This window comes from Monodelphis domestica, chromosome 6 (assembly GCF_027887165.1).
Source record: "Monodelphis domestica isolate mMonDom1 chromosome 6, mMonDom1.pri, whole genome shotgun sequence".
Taxonomy (NCBI): domain Eukaryota; kingdom Metazoa; phylum Chordata; class Mammalia; order Didelphimorphia; family Didelphidae; genus Monodelphis; species Monodelphis domestica.
Genome location: NC_077232.1, coordinates 276,059,391 through 276,075,055, shown reverse-complemented (window position 1 = coordinate 276,075,055; position 15,665 = coordinate 276,059,391). Strand labels below are relative to the sequence as shown.

The 15,665-nt window shown below is 33.9% G+C and overlaps 1 protein-coding gene across 2 annotated transcripts in view; it reads right to left on the bottom strand.

Moving 5' to 3' along the window:
* Positions 1 to 15,665, bottom strand: part of CNOT6L (CCR4-NOT transcription complex subunit 6 like) — a 71,745-nt gene that overhangs the window by 23,887 nt on the left and 32,193 nt on the right. For both annotated transcript variants that reach the window (XM_016422998.2, XM_056803251.1), the window contains exons 2-8: positions 14,726 to 14,847; positions 13,566 to 13,752; positions 12,776 to 12,861; positions 10,474 to 10,563; positions 8,055 to 8,123; positions 4,889 to 5,046; positions 3,313 to 3,467 (exon numbers count right to left, since the gene is read on the bottom strand). In XM_016422998.2, the coding sequence (XP_016278484.2) occupies positions 3,313 to 3,467; positions 4,889 to 5,046; positions 8,055 to 8,123; positions 10,474 to 10,563; positions 12,776 to 12,861; positions 13,566 to 13,752; positions 14,726 to 14,837 (857 nt within the window). In that variant the 5' untranslated portion in view covers positions 14,838 to 14,847. The remainder of the gene's footprint in view (positions 1 to 3,312; positions 3,468 to 4,888; positions 5,047 to 8,054; positions 8,124 to 10,473; positions 10,564 to 12,775; positions 12,862 to 13,565; positions 13,753 to 14,725; positions 14,848 to 15,665) is intronic.

Sequence of the window (15,665 nt, the reverse complement as noted above, 5' to 3'; positions counted from 1 at the left end):
ATCATTATCAAATCAAGAGAACAAAGTTCTCTAACTAGTAACTCTAACTAATACTGATTGGTCATAATTAAGTTCTGAATGGCAACTCCTTCTGAAATCTGAGAACAAAGAAACAAGTTAATTGGATAAATCCTTTCCTTTTAGCAAAACAAAATTCACTAGAAGTCAGGACAGCAAAAGGATTGTTGATACTATAATTTCATTTAATTCTAAAACTGTTATTGTAATTAACATCACCCTCTTATCTAGAACCCTACCTCAACAGCAGAGGTCTCAAACTTAAATGTGTCCAAATCAGAATTGTCTTTCTTTTGAAATCTCCCACTTTTCCCAATGTTCCCATTGTCTGAAAAGGGCAAATCTATCCTTGCAGTAATACCACCACTTCACCACCTCAGTATGATTCTTGAGTCTTCACTTTCCATTACTCCACAGTATTTGCAAAGTATTTCCAATTCTAAAAGGTGACTTTTCAGTAAAGAGTCTGGTTAGGGTACTGCCCTAATAAATCAGGCAAGTTAAGCTAAATGATAAAATAAAAGATTATTATAACATACACAATATTGAATGGGCTAAGGCCCTAAGATACAAGGAAGGGCTGATTTAAAAAACAAATTGTCCTAATGAGAGAAGACAAACCTTGATGGGTTCATATTTCTAAAAGTGGATGGGCAAGTATTGCATCAGAGACAAGGTATTCAGGTAGGATGTTTATTTCTAAAGGGGATTGAAGCTCGGCATTACTCATTCTGCAATCCAGAGAGATAGCATGGATATTTATTTAGGTAGTCCCCTACCCTTATGAATATTTTTAAAAAAGGAGGATGGGATATCAGAAGTTCACTCAAACTTACTTAGCTGTTGGCAAATTTCCAAAGAATAGCTCAGTGGATGGTCTGGAATCAGGAAAACCACAATTATTCATTAGCTGTTTGACCCTGGCCAAGTCATTTAACCTGTCTGCTTCAGTTTCCTGAACTGTAAAATAGGGATAATAGCCTACCTCCCAGGGTTGTTGTTGTAAAGTACAGGGCCTGGCACATAGTAGGCAATATCCTCTTCAATGTTCATAAAGGAAAAGAACAGAAGAAGTAAGAGTCAAGGTTACAAATTTTTTTAAAAATTACTTCACTAGATTAGTACATTGGTCTTTGTTTTGGGGGGAATTGGGGGAGGGTAAGAGATTACCTTAGAGCCTTTTATTTAACAGATGAGGAAACTGGGGGCAGAGGTTAAGTGATTTCACCAAATGAATAAAAAGTTTAAAATTTAGGGCTTTACTATTATCTCACACATATAAATGTATGAGAGGAACAGACAACTATACCTGGGTCTAAAGTAAAGATAAAAGTGGAGTTGTCCCTCACCCTACATTTTTTCCAATGGGCCACTTAGCTCATTTAATACCAATATAATTATAATCATGAACTTGAGGGCCTTTGTTCTGACAATGGCTATTTTATTCAAGGGTGGCTTTCAAAGAAGCTCCACTTAAATGCCCATTGTGTGTATTCAAGGGAAGTCTTAGTTTAGTTCCTCAATGAAAGGCCAAAGAACACACAAATAATTTAACTTAGAAATAGAAATTTAACATGAAATATTCAGAAAGGAGAAGAGAGATCAGGAGAATGCAATAAAAGGGGTGAATAGAGTAGTATGTACTAGTCTCTAAAGGAGAAAGTGTTAGAGCAGCCAAGTGGCCAGATGAAGAGTACAGGGTTCAAATCTGACCTTAGACATTGTGTGACTGAAGAACTCACTTAACCCCAAATGCCTAGATCTTACCACCACTCTTCTGCTCTAAGAGAGAAGGTACGAGTTATTTTTTCTAAATAAGGGATTGTTAAGGGGGGGGGGGGGGGGGGGGAGAAGACACCAAGTACACTTGTAACAGTATGTTGAAGTACATTTAAAATAAAAATGAAAAGGAAACCAACTAAACTGGGATTGTTTGGGAAAAAAATTCTTAAGATCACAGATACCAAATTAAGGACCCCTGCTCTTAGACTTCAAAAAGTAAAAATTAAGGTACATTTAGAGTAAAATTGATTTTTAAAAAGACAAAACAACAAGAAAAGATAACATCAATCAGTTGGTCAGAGCAAAGCAGCCACCATTTGTTTCAGAAAAATAGATATTTAAATTTAAAGATATTTAAATCAGGTTGGTTAGGCCTTAAAAGCCCATAAAAACTCCCTTTTTCCTCTCTCAAGCCTCCAGAGTGTACCCCAAGCCTTTTGTTATGCAGAAGGCACAGAATAACTCACAGTTTTGCCATAAATGACAAAAATACTTCTTAAATGAAGGTGAATGTATTGAGAGACATTGGAGTCTAGTGGGAAGAGTACTAGACTGAGATCACAATACTCCTGGGAGCTCTTATTTTCTACTTGCAGGACTGAAGATAGGTGGTTGTAAGAGCTTGAGTTTCTTCATCTATAAAATGGGGTAATAATATACTGTCAATACAAATTACTGAAAAAATAGAAATTTATACACCTTAAATTATACAAATGTAATTTATTATTTTTTAATGAATACTCTTGCTTTTAGCTACCAAAAACACAAAGCTCCCATTCTCTGTATGCTAGGTTCTATTACAAGCACTGCCACAAATGTAATTAGGACTTTTCTTAAACCTGATGGAAACAGCCAACACCAGTATGTTCAGGAGTATCCTCACTAGAAGTCCAGCCATTCCTTCAAGACAGCAAGTGCTGTGAAGATATAGGAAAGAAGGGTAGGCAGAAAAGCCCACCAAGCAGGTGCCTTAGCAGAGAGAGGGGGCAGCATATATCAGGCTAGTTATTTGGATACCGCTCAGCAATGAATGCTCCAGAGCCTCCCATCGTTGGCATAATCAAAAAGTTCAACCTCAGACATAGACATGTTTCTGGAAATGACAGGAAAGAAGCTGCCTTCACACTTGCCCATCCACTAATGGGCCTCCCCACAGACCAGCTTTTCTGTTGCTAGTATTTCCTTAGAATATCACTTTTTTTTCAATAGCGATCATCCTTGTTTTACATATATTATATATTATATATATATATATATATCATTCATTTGTTTTATCTCTTCATGTACTTAACCCTAATATCCATATGCCTGTATATTCTTGGAACAGTACCATGAGTTAAGGAGAACTCAAGAAGCATCCATGAGGAATAAAATAAGGAATAGCCAAGTACCCCAAAAATCAAAGAAACCCAGATTTGCTACTCAGGTTTAACTGAGTTGTCAGTGATCTCTACATGTGGAACTTCAAGTATGAGAACTAAAAAACTGCACCAGTTTATGCACTTTACTCACTTTTCTGTTTTGAAGAATATTGCACAACCGTCCACATGTTTTCTCTCCTGCTCTGACATGATTTTGGCACGTGACTTGGGAGAAAAAAATCCATCATATCCACGCTCCTTTAATGCTGGCAGAAAAAGGGTGAAGTATTGCTCTGTTTCCACTTCCTGAGAGAAGAGAAGAATCATCCTCTACAAGACACTGAGGAAAATCTAACTGAGATATATATCAGAGAGGGCAGGGCCATGAGATAAGTAAAGATTAATTTAAAACCAAAAAGGGGCTAAAGAAGTTTCCCAGTCTCCAGCTACTTTTGTTTTTGCCATGAAGATATACAACAAAATTGGCCAATAAAAAATAAAAATAATCACATTACAGTTAATGAATGACAAAGGATTAAAGGTTAGGATAATTTTTTTAAAATAGAGTATCTGTCTCATTTCCCAGACTCACCTACTGAATCAAGAAACAGGGAGATTAAGTCAGATTGTCCAGGGTCATATGGCAAGTAATTATGGTGTGATTTCAATTCAGATTTTGACTCCAGTGCCCAATATACTGTTTTCTCTTATCCTGACATTCATCCCTTGCTTCCTATCTCATTAAAATATAATTTTAAAAAATATCCTAGATAGCTATGACAGGTGTTTCCCCCTAGAAATTAAAATGGTTAGAAAAGAATAAGGGATTTTATTGAGTTAGGTAATTAATACAAATCGGATCTCTGCTAATTACAAGACTGATTTTTTTGTTATTGAAACTACATCTAAAGAACGTGCATCATTGAACTATAGGTGATTGTGCCATTCCCCACCTTTGATCTTTTCAAAATATTTGACTTTCAAAAGCTGCATTTTATCTGATGGTTCTTGCTGTTTCCCAGGTACACACAAAAAGTATAAGTAGAATGGCAACTCTAAATTGCCTTTTACTCCTCAGTCTTGATCTATCTATAGTATTGAAGCTATGGAATTTACAAGCTGCAGGCAGATTCCTTTTAAAATACCTTGAACTCCTGAAATGCTTTTTAAAATTATTGGTAAAACCTAACCAAGAAAGTAAATTGCCTAAAAATACTACATTTCCATAGTGTTGAGAGAGGAGGAGGCAATGTAGCTTTATTTTAATCAAATTAGCTTTAGCAGAATATGACCAAAAGAAACTAAAGCACAGCTAAGAGTATTAAGGAAAGCACCAATAAAAGCACATAATTGTATATACATTCCAGCTATTCTCCAAGTTCTACTTCAAGACAGGGACTTGCTTGTACATCTTCCGTGAAAGCTAGGTACTATTTAATAATTTTCTGTCTTAATTACTCTTCTGATCAATGACTGTTGTACCACTCTCATAGTGAAATACAAGAAAAGTAGAAGTAGCCATCTCAACTTCATAACTGTCATTTTTATATTTCATGAAAATGCTCCTCACTGAAATTTCTCCCCTCTTAAATGAAAAAAAAAGGGGGGGGGGTGGAGGGGGCTCTGTATACTTTCCATTTTTAGCATAAAGTGCTTTTTCTGAAGTATTGCCTTTTTTTTTACCATTTTGTCTTGAAGTGAAAGACAATTTAATTTTCTAATTTTACCTGAAGACTAATGATATCTGCATCACAGTTAACAATTTCTTCCATAATTCCCTTTTTCCTGTACTCCCAGTTTAATGCCCAGGATGGGCAGTAGCCATATAGCTGCCGGGTGGCGTATTTATCACATAACACATTATAACACATAACCGTGAATGATGCTAGGAAGAAAGAGGAGAAAAAACAAGGGACAAAAAGAAGAAAATTAGGCAGTTTGCTTGTGAAGAAATATAATGCACATGCACATATGCATACAGACACTAAGTCTAAACTTTATTCACCAAGAAAAGACAAAGAATTTCAGTGCAGAGAAACACCCAGAACTGCTTTCTGTTGGCTCAAAAACACTAAAAACATAACAATGTTGGGAGACACTCCAACTTTGTCAAAAGTCAAATCTTAAAGTCAAATAAATTTCTACTTTTCACTGCTAGCCCAGGAGTCCCTTAATTAAAACAAACATTTCTGGGAGAATAACAAATGTCTGTAAATAAGTCTGATTTTCTTTAAGTGGATGAGTATTCACCCTATTTCTTTCTATATTAATTTGTTGAGCAAAATTTCCTCACTTAAAATGCTGCAAAGTTAAACTAAATTTTGTCCAAAACAAATTTTTTTTGCCGAACTCATCTTTCCTCCCTCCCTGCAGCAGATTAATCTAAAGGATAAGTCAATAAATCTTAAGTGTTAGGGGTCTGAAATCAGGATGTTCATATTGTTTGACACAGAATCTAACCTCAAGACCAATTTCTTAAAAATAGTTTCTAAATTAAATTCTCATTTCCATGAAAAGCAAAAGATTCAAAACCAATCCAATTGAGCTGAAAAATCAACATATCTGAAGTTTCCTTCAGATACTAAGATCCCTGAGGACAACCTACACCTTTCCCATGAATAGCATTTTTTTTAGCTCCAAATCACCGGGGTCTCAAATCTAATTCAATGAAATACTTCATTGTTCCTGACACAAGTTTAAATCTTCTAAACAACCTAACTAGATTATTACCCCACACATGTATCTCTTAATGGGAAAACTCACTATATGTCTTACTATGATGGATTTTATCTGAGTGGAAATTAGGGGGCTTTCAGCTTCATTCTAATTCTAGATACAATTATATGTCTTTTTCTGGACCACAAAGGGAACTGTGAAAAAGAAATCTCTACCTATGCCCCAAACATCAATAAATTTTTTATATTCAGAGAGAAGGGCTTTATCAAAAATGTTCATGTCTAAATATTAGAAATCAAATAAAATAAAAACATTCCTTCCAATATTTTTTATTTTCAATGATTTGAAATCGAGAAAAAAAGGATATAATTATTTTTATTCAGTCATTTTTTAGTCCTCTCTGAATCTTTTTACCCCATTTGGGGTTTTCTTGGCAAAGAAACTGGATGTATTGCCATTTCCTTCTTCATCTCATTTTATATATGAGAAAAAAGAGGCAGTGCTAAGTGACTTGTCCAGGGTCACAAAGATAACCTATGGCTGGACTTAAACTCAGGTCTTTCTAAGCTCAAGGGTGGTACTCTATCCATCACATCACCACCTACTTAGCTGCCCAAAGAAACAGTTGGATTCTATAAAAAGTTAACTACATTTAGTGCAGAATATATAAGTGCTGTTAAAGAAACTTTAAAGTCTAAATTATTATGTGTGGATCATGGGTATACCTGCATTTTTGAAGATTGCACATCCCATCATATAGGGTTTATTAAATGAAAACACTGACACAATCCCACTAAAAGAAAAATTTTAAATGCTGTACGATGTAGTAGGTTATTACATGCGTTTTATAAAAGCAAAATATTTCTGACATTAGTAAAAATTTAAATGGATGATTGAATATCTACCCTCAGAATACCAATGACCTCCAACTACCAGGGCAAAATTACTTGAGAATAATCCCTAAACAAAGCCAACTTTGATAACAAAAGATTTCATAATAACTACATAAAATAAATACTTTCTAAATAGTATTAAAAGTCAATTCCTTAATCATTTGATCTTCAAAAAAAAAAAAGCTCTGGGAAGTATGCTGTTATTAATATCCCAATTTTGAAGATAAGGAACGAGGGCTAGGAATAAGTGACTTGACACAGAGAGCAACTGTCATGAGGAAGAATTCAAACTCCACTCTTCCTAACACCAAGTTCCCATCTCAATCCTTCTATACCACAGAGATTATAATTGACTGAATCAAGCCTAAAAAATCATGTCTAGTCAACTCAAACTTTGGAGAAATTATATATAATTATAATTAACAATATTTATATAAATATTAAATCTCTTCTTAAAAAAGGTAATTAATTACAAATAGCTCTGCATCAAATCAGTCAGCCTCAAAATAAGAGGTCTCCAGAAACATTACAGTATTCCCAAAACAGCCAAGATATAGAGAAATTAAAACATAATCTCGGGTTCCTTAGCCAGCTCTATATTATTTTTATTGTCAACGCATATTATTAGTTCATGATTATGGTAACAATTCATGCTTTCACGATACTACCCGAGAAGTTGTCAAGTCTTTTTTCAGTTGTGTCCCACACTCTATGACCTCAAATAGGGTCTTTTGAGCAGATATACTGGAGTAATTTACCATGTGCTTCTATTTGCTGTGTCATTTTATAGAAGAGGAAAGTGGGACAAAGTGAGTTGCACAGTCACACAGCTATTTGAAATTAAAGTTCTCCTAATATGTAAAAACTCTTACATTAATTATTTTCATGGTTTTTTGGGGGGTAAGCTTGAGTGGGGTGGGGGTGGGGGGTTCACAAAGTTCCCAAAAATCATATGATTGAACTTATCTCCTTCCCTGTCTTCCCTCCCCCCTCCCAGTGCTGGCAGGCAATTCTACATTAAACTTTTTTAAAATCAGTGTAATCTGTATTATTTCTTCTTACTGACATTGTTCTTGTGCTAGTTATCTAATGCAGGTATTCGTGATGAATACAGCATATATAAAATAAGTCATATATTCTTTTGAGAAACCATCAGTAGCCTATTTATGAATAGTGAATTGGTATTATCCCATTAGTGAAGTCATGGGATTGATTATGAGGGACCCAGAGAAAAAGAAAAGGCATGTTATTAATTACACATCACAAAGACCAAATGGAATCTCCTGTATTTCTAGAAAAGTGAAGAAGAGAATAAAATTCTAACCTGAGGGCAGAATTTGGTCTCGTTCTTTTAGTGTAATCCATGGCCTCGGAGGAAGCTGCTCTGGATGAACTGAAAGATGCATTTGTTTTAATATCATATATATTGTAGATGTATTGTCAAATTTACCACTTAAATACAATGTCACAGAATAGAAGATATAAAATTTAAGTGTCAAGCTCTAATGAGGCTTTAAAAACAGGCAAATTTAAGGGAGGACAAGTCAGTGTAATAATCCCACATTGAATCAATTTAAGGTATGATTTTTTTATGCTTTTAAAATAAGAATCTTTTTTATTCAGGCACTGAATTGCAAATAAACACTTAAAAATAAAAAGCGCCCTCACTTTCTTCCTACTTTAACTTGAGAGATAGGTGAAGAAAAAAGTTTTAAAGTAACAAATTCCAACATTGGCATTCCATAGCAAACACTGAGTGAAATATAATGTATATAATGAGGCATGAAATTAATTAATTTTAGAATAAATAAAACATCTACTAGCCTAACTTTCCCAGCATCTACTATATTGCTCTAAACAGAGTAAGTTTGTTCAATTAACAAAAGATTTATTTTGGGGGGAAAAGGCTGATAAAGAAAAATTAACTGACTTCAGACTACTCCCCAAAAGGCCCCAAACCAAAAGAAAAGATCACAAGTGGCTCTATGCAATTGTGAAAAGGGAAGCCATTTCACTAACTATAGTGTTTCAGTTATAGGACCAGATGTTTCAAGGGACTCCCACCCACAGCTTAACAAGAATCTGAACTACAATATACCAGATATAGGATTATCCACTGTGCTTGATGACTTCCACTATCAAAGGAGAATATATTAAGAAGTGGGATTCAAATCTCGCTTCCAATGTTTCATTCTCCTTGTACTTGTGAGATAATTTTTTCTAATCCAACTGCAAAACTTTGACTTTCACCTTAGTGGATTCAGTCTAATATTCTTTCTTTGCTCTAATCTATATCATTTTTGTTGTACTGTAATATATTATGACTATAAATAATTCATAAACAGATAATATACAAACCAACTCAAAGTGAAAAAAGCAGAACCATGAGGATACAGAGGCAATATAATGTAAATGGGGAGAAAGGGTAAGGGTAAGAAGTGAGACCATGGGCACAGAATACTATTGAGTCAACAACAATTATATTCAGGTTTAGTTTTGCTCAACTTTTTCCCCTTTTTCTATGTTACAAGAGATACTTCACAGGAGAGGAAAAATATATTCAAAATTTATGGTAATATAAAGCAATGGATTCTGGCATTTAATTGCTCAAATATGATAGTAAATGATAACATTTTGGCAAGATTAGAATCCCTCTCATTGGTGGCAATCTGACTTGCTTAGCAACAGAGGGATTAATACTCAATATCACCCAAACTAGTTTGAAAACTTAAGGATGCATTAAACTGAACAATGTAAATATCATGGATATAAATAAGCAATAATATGTAAAATATAAAAATAACTACTAGGTTCAATGCCTACTGTTGGCCACATACAATACAGAGAAGACATAGATATGTTGATATTTTTTATTTCTATATGTTCACATATTACCAACTCTCTTGCTTATTAAATCCAATAATTCCATAAAATCATGTACTCAATCAAATCCATTACTAACTAAAAAAAATTTATATGTCCCATAGTATAATTACTTTGTATTCACACAAAATCACTATAGATTTCTTCAGCCTATTAAGAAGTAGACCTATTTTGTATATTTTTATTTCATATTTTATTTATATCCAATTTAACAACCATAAAATTGTGCTACGCTTTTATTAGGTGCCTGCGTTTTTATATCACTGACTTTTCCATAGCTGTACCCCTGTCAGTTTTTCTTGTAGGCTATGATTTTACTCACTTCAAACAGTACTATGATAAAATTTTAGGAACACATATCATATTATAGCACAACTGACTACTGTGAACAATTCAATCAGGGAAACCATGAAAGCAGAAGACTAATCAAGAGATAAATGCAAAAACTAAGGTGAGTAGCAGTGTAAAAATGAAGAGTCTGAATTCTCCATTAGAGCATAAGCTTTCTTTGGGAGGTATGGCTGGCACACACATTAAATGCTTTTAAAAAGTAGTTATAGCCTTTTCATTCATTACAAGAATAATGGAGTCATATAAAAATGTCAGAAAAATAACATGAAAGCATCAAGATGTCACAGATTCACAGATTGAGAGCACATATAAATGAACAATGAATGTCAAGACAAGTTAAGTGACTTGCCAAGAGAATTCCATTTGATATTACCATAGAAAAGAATGAAATAAGAGGACTAAAATGAGGAACAAAAAGAATAGTTTGAAAGGTTACAGGAACACTCAGCAGAAGCTAGGACTGCATTGCCATAAAATTCAAGAATTAAAAAAAATTAGGATTAAATCACCTGCTAGATTGTCGAGCATGTAGTTCAGTAGCTTTCGGGTTCCATCTGGGTCCTGGTATAAGCTGAGAATATCTTGTGATAAAGGATTGCCTGAAACAAAGAGTAAAAACAATCGCATGAGTTCCAAATGCTTGGAATACTGAAGAGAAATTCACTTGCACCTCCATTATAATCATAATATAAGAATCATAATATAAGAACAGAAGGGGAAAAAGTCATTCCTTAAACTGGTCACAAATAAACACATAAAATTGACCTTTTCTATTTTTTTTGTTGTTGTGAATAAAAAGACTGAAATCCTAAGTAGAAAGGATTTCCATTATGGTTTAGAATGGAGGAAATGTCAAGAAAAGCTAATAACATGTATTAAAGGAATAGAAATCATTATGGTCTTGGCAGGGTGTTAGAAGAAGAGATAAGATTGGAGAAAGTAGGAGACCTACATCTGTCGCATATGTTTCACAAATTTTCAGGCTTTTCAAACATATTGATTAATTGAGCTGACATTTTTTCCTCTCTAAAAAATATTTGTGATATAAGATAGCTCTCAGGGAGACTACTGATAACTACATGGGTATAGGAAACAGAACATACTAAGAAAAGGTTATATATCCTTTTTCAAAATTCTTACATATTAAGCATTTCGATGAAAACATGGCAAAATGGCTTAAATTCAATAAGAAACCTGAAATAGGTCCCAGATTATTAAAATTATTCACTTTTCCTAGAAAATCAAGGAGATAAATCTCCATTTCAAATATGACTTTTATCAAAATAATAGAGTCCATTACTGGCCTTATACTCCAACCAGACTTAAAATACCTGTGGCCTTCTGGTGTTGGTCAAAATTAACTCTCCATGCTCAAACTTCTCCTTGAAGACAAGTACTCTAATCATATTTGTAGCCTAGATATCTTACTTGTATTTCTTCACAACGGCGAAATAAGTGAATGTGTTTTGATTATTTATTGCTCTGAACAATATCCTTATTTTGGCTGATTAGAAAGGGCCAACACATTGACACATGAGCTCATGCTCATAATCTTAACGTACCTACAAAATATCTTGAATCCAGGGTATTTTTCTGAAAACCCCAAAGTTAAGAACTTTTTAGAATTGTACATTTCCCACAAAACAGGCACTATATAAATTAAATATGCAAAATAACTGAAATCATACCGCTTGTCTTCTCAAGAGGGGAAGGGCTGTTAAGGAGCTACTGGAACTCAACATTGTAAAATAAAAGAAAAATAAAAGAGTTGCAAATGTGTACTTAGGGGGTTAGAGAACAGACAACTCATTTTGTATCATAATGCACTGCAGTGATTCAAAGGCAATTTGTCAACTATCTTAGCTGACCCTCAAAAAGAAATGGCTTAAGGGTCTAAGCAAGTTAGGATTAAAAAGGGGAAGTGATAATTAAAATTAAATAAAATGTCAAATGTAATCAATTGTTTTAATATGGATTTTGAGAACCATTAAACCTTGGATGTGTCTTCTTTTGGTTTCATATAAAAATCTAATGGGGTACGCCATCAGTAAAATGAGCTGTATTTTATTAAGAGCAATATATGCAAATGATATGAGGACTACACTTGAAATGCTACAGTTCAGATCTGACACTTCAATTTCAATGCAAAATTTCTTGCCATACAATCTGTTCCTTTTTTGAAACAAATTAGTTATTAATTAAGTGCTTCAATATCGCTGGAAAATTGAACCACCACATAGTTATACATAGAACAACTAATTTGTACAATTTTTCCTATTTTAGCTCCTTTTCAGGACTAATCTGATGTTCATAAATGTGCTATTTTGAACTAAGTGGTTTTCCTTCTTGCTCACTTCATGTTTTCATTTCACCAACTGCAAAAACGATTCTCTTAAAGAGTCTTTAGGACAGATCAAAACCTAAATGTTTAGATGAAGTCCAAAAAAAATAGCTCCAGCAAAAGATTCATGCAAAAATCTAACTTAACACTTTATAGTAACCAAGACAAATTTGACTGTCAATTTATCAAAAGTTTAGTGAACAATACATAATTAATAATGCTTCCTCCTTGTCACACAATTTGTGCAATGGCTACTTTGTCAAATTTTATGGTTATGATTTTAGCTTTAAACAATATTTTTCAATCACAGAGATAATGTGATCAATCACAGAGATAATCCTGTTAGGAAATTAAATTTTTCTTAACAGTCCCATGATAAAACTGCAAGAGTAACCAAACAAATCCTCAACTTCATACCAAGTTTCCATTAGCCCTGACTGCATCTAAAACTAACAAAAAAAAAAACTCACCTTTCAAACCCAAGGTTTGTAGCTGAAAGAGCCGACCAAGTTCATAAGGCAAAACCCGTAACAGATTGTTATTTAAAAGCAATTCCCTATTAACACAAAGAAACAAACAGTATTTGTGATCTTTAAGAAAAAAAATAAAATAAAACACAATTCTATATTATAAGCAATAAAATGAAATCTTGAAGAAAAATAAAATGATGTACAATTTGGGGAAAGACATGGTTATTTTTATAAAAATAAAACTTTTTAAAAATCTTAAGAAAATGGTAATGTTTTCAATACTAACTTACTGTTCAAGTTTTAAACTCTTATTTCTCCAGTGTGACAGAAAAGGTTAAAAGTTGGAATTCTAAATCATGTTTTCAGGGTTGACTTAAAAGTTGTGACAGAATCAATATTCCCACCCACCCATCTTTGGAGATCCCCCATGTATCATTTGTCCTGCTTTCGTTTTTTAGGTGAGTGTGGGAGCTCACCAAAGTGTCTGGTGAGGGGGGTAAGAAAGGAACATATGCATGGGGTCAGCAGGTAGTTGTTCAATTATATCCACAGGATATGTTCTTCAAAGATACAGAGGACCTACTGTATACCAACTAAGCAAGAAGCCATAGAATAAAAAATTTAATTTGAATATTAGAAAAGGCCCAATAAAGCAGTAAGCATGTAAAGCATATCCAATCTTTTTCCGTTAGGTGGAATGTTAAGCTTTCTCCATACTTCTTATGAGTAATGCCCCATTCCCTTTTGTGAATTCCAATTTTCAGCTATCAGAACATCCATGTTTGCTCACCTGAGAGACACCATGTTTCCTAGTTCTGCTGGTAAACTTCTGAGTTTATTAGATGACAAATCCAGGTAAACCAAATTATGAAGCTTGGCAATATCAGGTGGAATGCGAGTAAGATAATTGTCATTTAGGTGCAGAGCTGTCAAGTGTGTCAATGACCAAAGTGATGTACTTAAGCTCCGCACTCTACCTAAAAAGCAAAATGTTACAAGATAAATCTTCAGGGGCATTATCCAATCACCAAAATTGGAATGTTGGAAGTGAACTTATAGAGACATACAGTGAAAGGCACAAACATGTGTTTTTACACTGTCTCTGAACTCATTAGCATTTAAGTGTACTATTTATGTATGCAATGAAACACTAAAAAATCCAGAAAACAAATTGCCTTATTTGAACATGCCTGCCTCACAAAAGAGTCAATTATATTTTTAAATGTTTCATTTTCATTCATTCATTTCCAGGGCAAGAGATAAGCCTTTTCTGGTTAAGGCTCTTTTGATGCAAATTTGATCAAGTCATTGTTTTCTGGGAAAACTTAAGGGAAACTTAAGATTTTTATGTCTGGTTAAAATGCAAATAAATGAAGGTATGGATATCATAGGAATTGGTCCTATCTCCTTTCCAAGAACTGGTTTTAATGGGGGGAAAGGGAAGCTGAAGCTGGGCAACATGGGGTAGAGGGGAACATGGGACAGATATAAAAGGAGTAGTAAAGATGCTTGGAGGGGGAAAGACGAATGCAGAGAACAAAGCTGATCACTCTACAGTATCAAAACATGGCACTAAGAAAAATACGGTGCTAAAAATGTACTTCCCAAAATACTTAATAAAGACATAAATCACGTTATTACTTTTCAAAAGAGAAGTTTGTATATTTCATTTGTTAACAGTTAATGAGAATAATTCCGAGTAATTTTTTAATATATAAAAATATTTCAAAAACTTTTTTACATATGAAAATACAACACTTGGCTATCCTAGAATTAGAGATAGCCAGCTTTCACTCAGTCGCAGTTTTATTTCATCTGCAAAAACTGGTAGGCTAAGCTATTTAAGAGTTAAAGAGTTTTTACCACATAGTCCCTCTAGTTGAATGCATGGGAATAAATACATAGGCCAATGTTTTGGTTTTTTAAAAGAATCCTTTAGATTTGACTCACCAGAGATTTCTAATTCTGTCCAGTGAGATTTCTTTCCATTGGCTACCTCCTCTGCTGACATGATGGTGTAAATTCTGCGAGGATCTGGGGGATCATATTTTTCTTTTGGCATCCCTGTTAGTCTGGAAAATGGGATGGGATTATTACAATTTATTCCAAAAAACAACAAATGCTTGATTTCTGAAAGTACCAACAAAAGAAAAAGGAAATAGAACTTCTTTGTCAAAAGTGGTCTTTATAGTCTAATAAAATTATATCAGATATAAAGTACTTGGAAAAATTTAAAGCAATATGTAGATGCTGGTTATTACCATATCATAATTATTAATAATCTACATTTAATATGCCACAAGTTCTTACACAAGGACACGTACACTGCGCCTTTGCTACCCGAGAATTTTATTGGTGCTCAGCTGGGAATTTTCAAAAATTGACAATGGTCTGCCAAAGGAAAACATTTAGTTCCCAAAACAATTTAGAAATCCACCCAGTAGTAAAAGACTTAACAAAAAAATTCACAAGGAAACATTCTCCATCCAAGAGAATGACAGCCATTAAACAGAATAGAAATAGAAATAAATAGAAAACTGCCTCAGAAATGCATGTGGTCTACCATAAAGGACAATGTTTTATGTCAGTGCCATCTGAGCTGTTAAGTCTTTTTACATTCTACAACCTGGCTAAAAGTTGCTTTTCCAAACTTATTTCATACTACTTCCTTCATGCACTCCATGCTCCAGGCAAATTGGAACTAAACCGCCTCCTCATTCTACCTCCCTCCTTTCTGTTTTTATACATTGTCCATTCTTGAAATATTCTCTCTCCTACTCCCCAGCCACCTTTTAGAATTCCTAGCTTTCCTCAAGGTTCCTGTCAGTTGCCACTTGCTATTAAGAAGCCTTTCCTGATACTGGTCTCCAAAAAAAAAAAAAGCAATAAA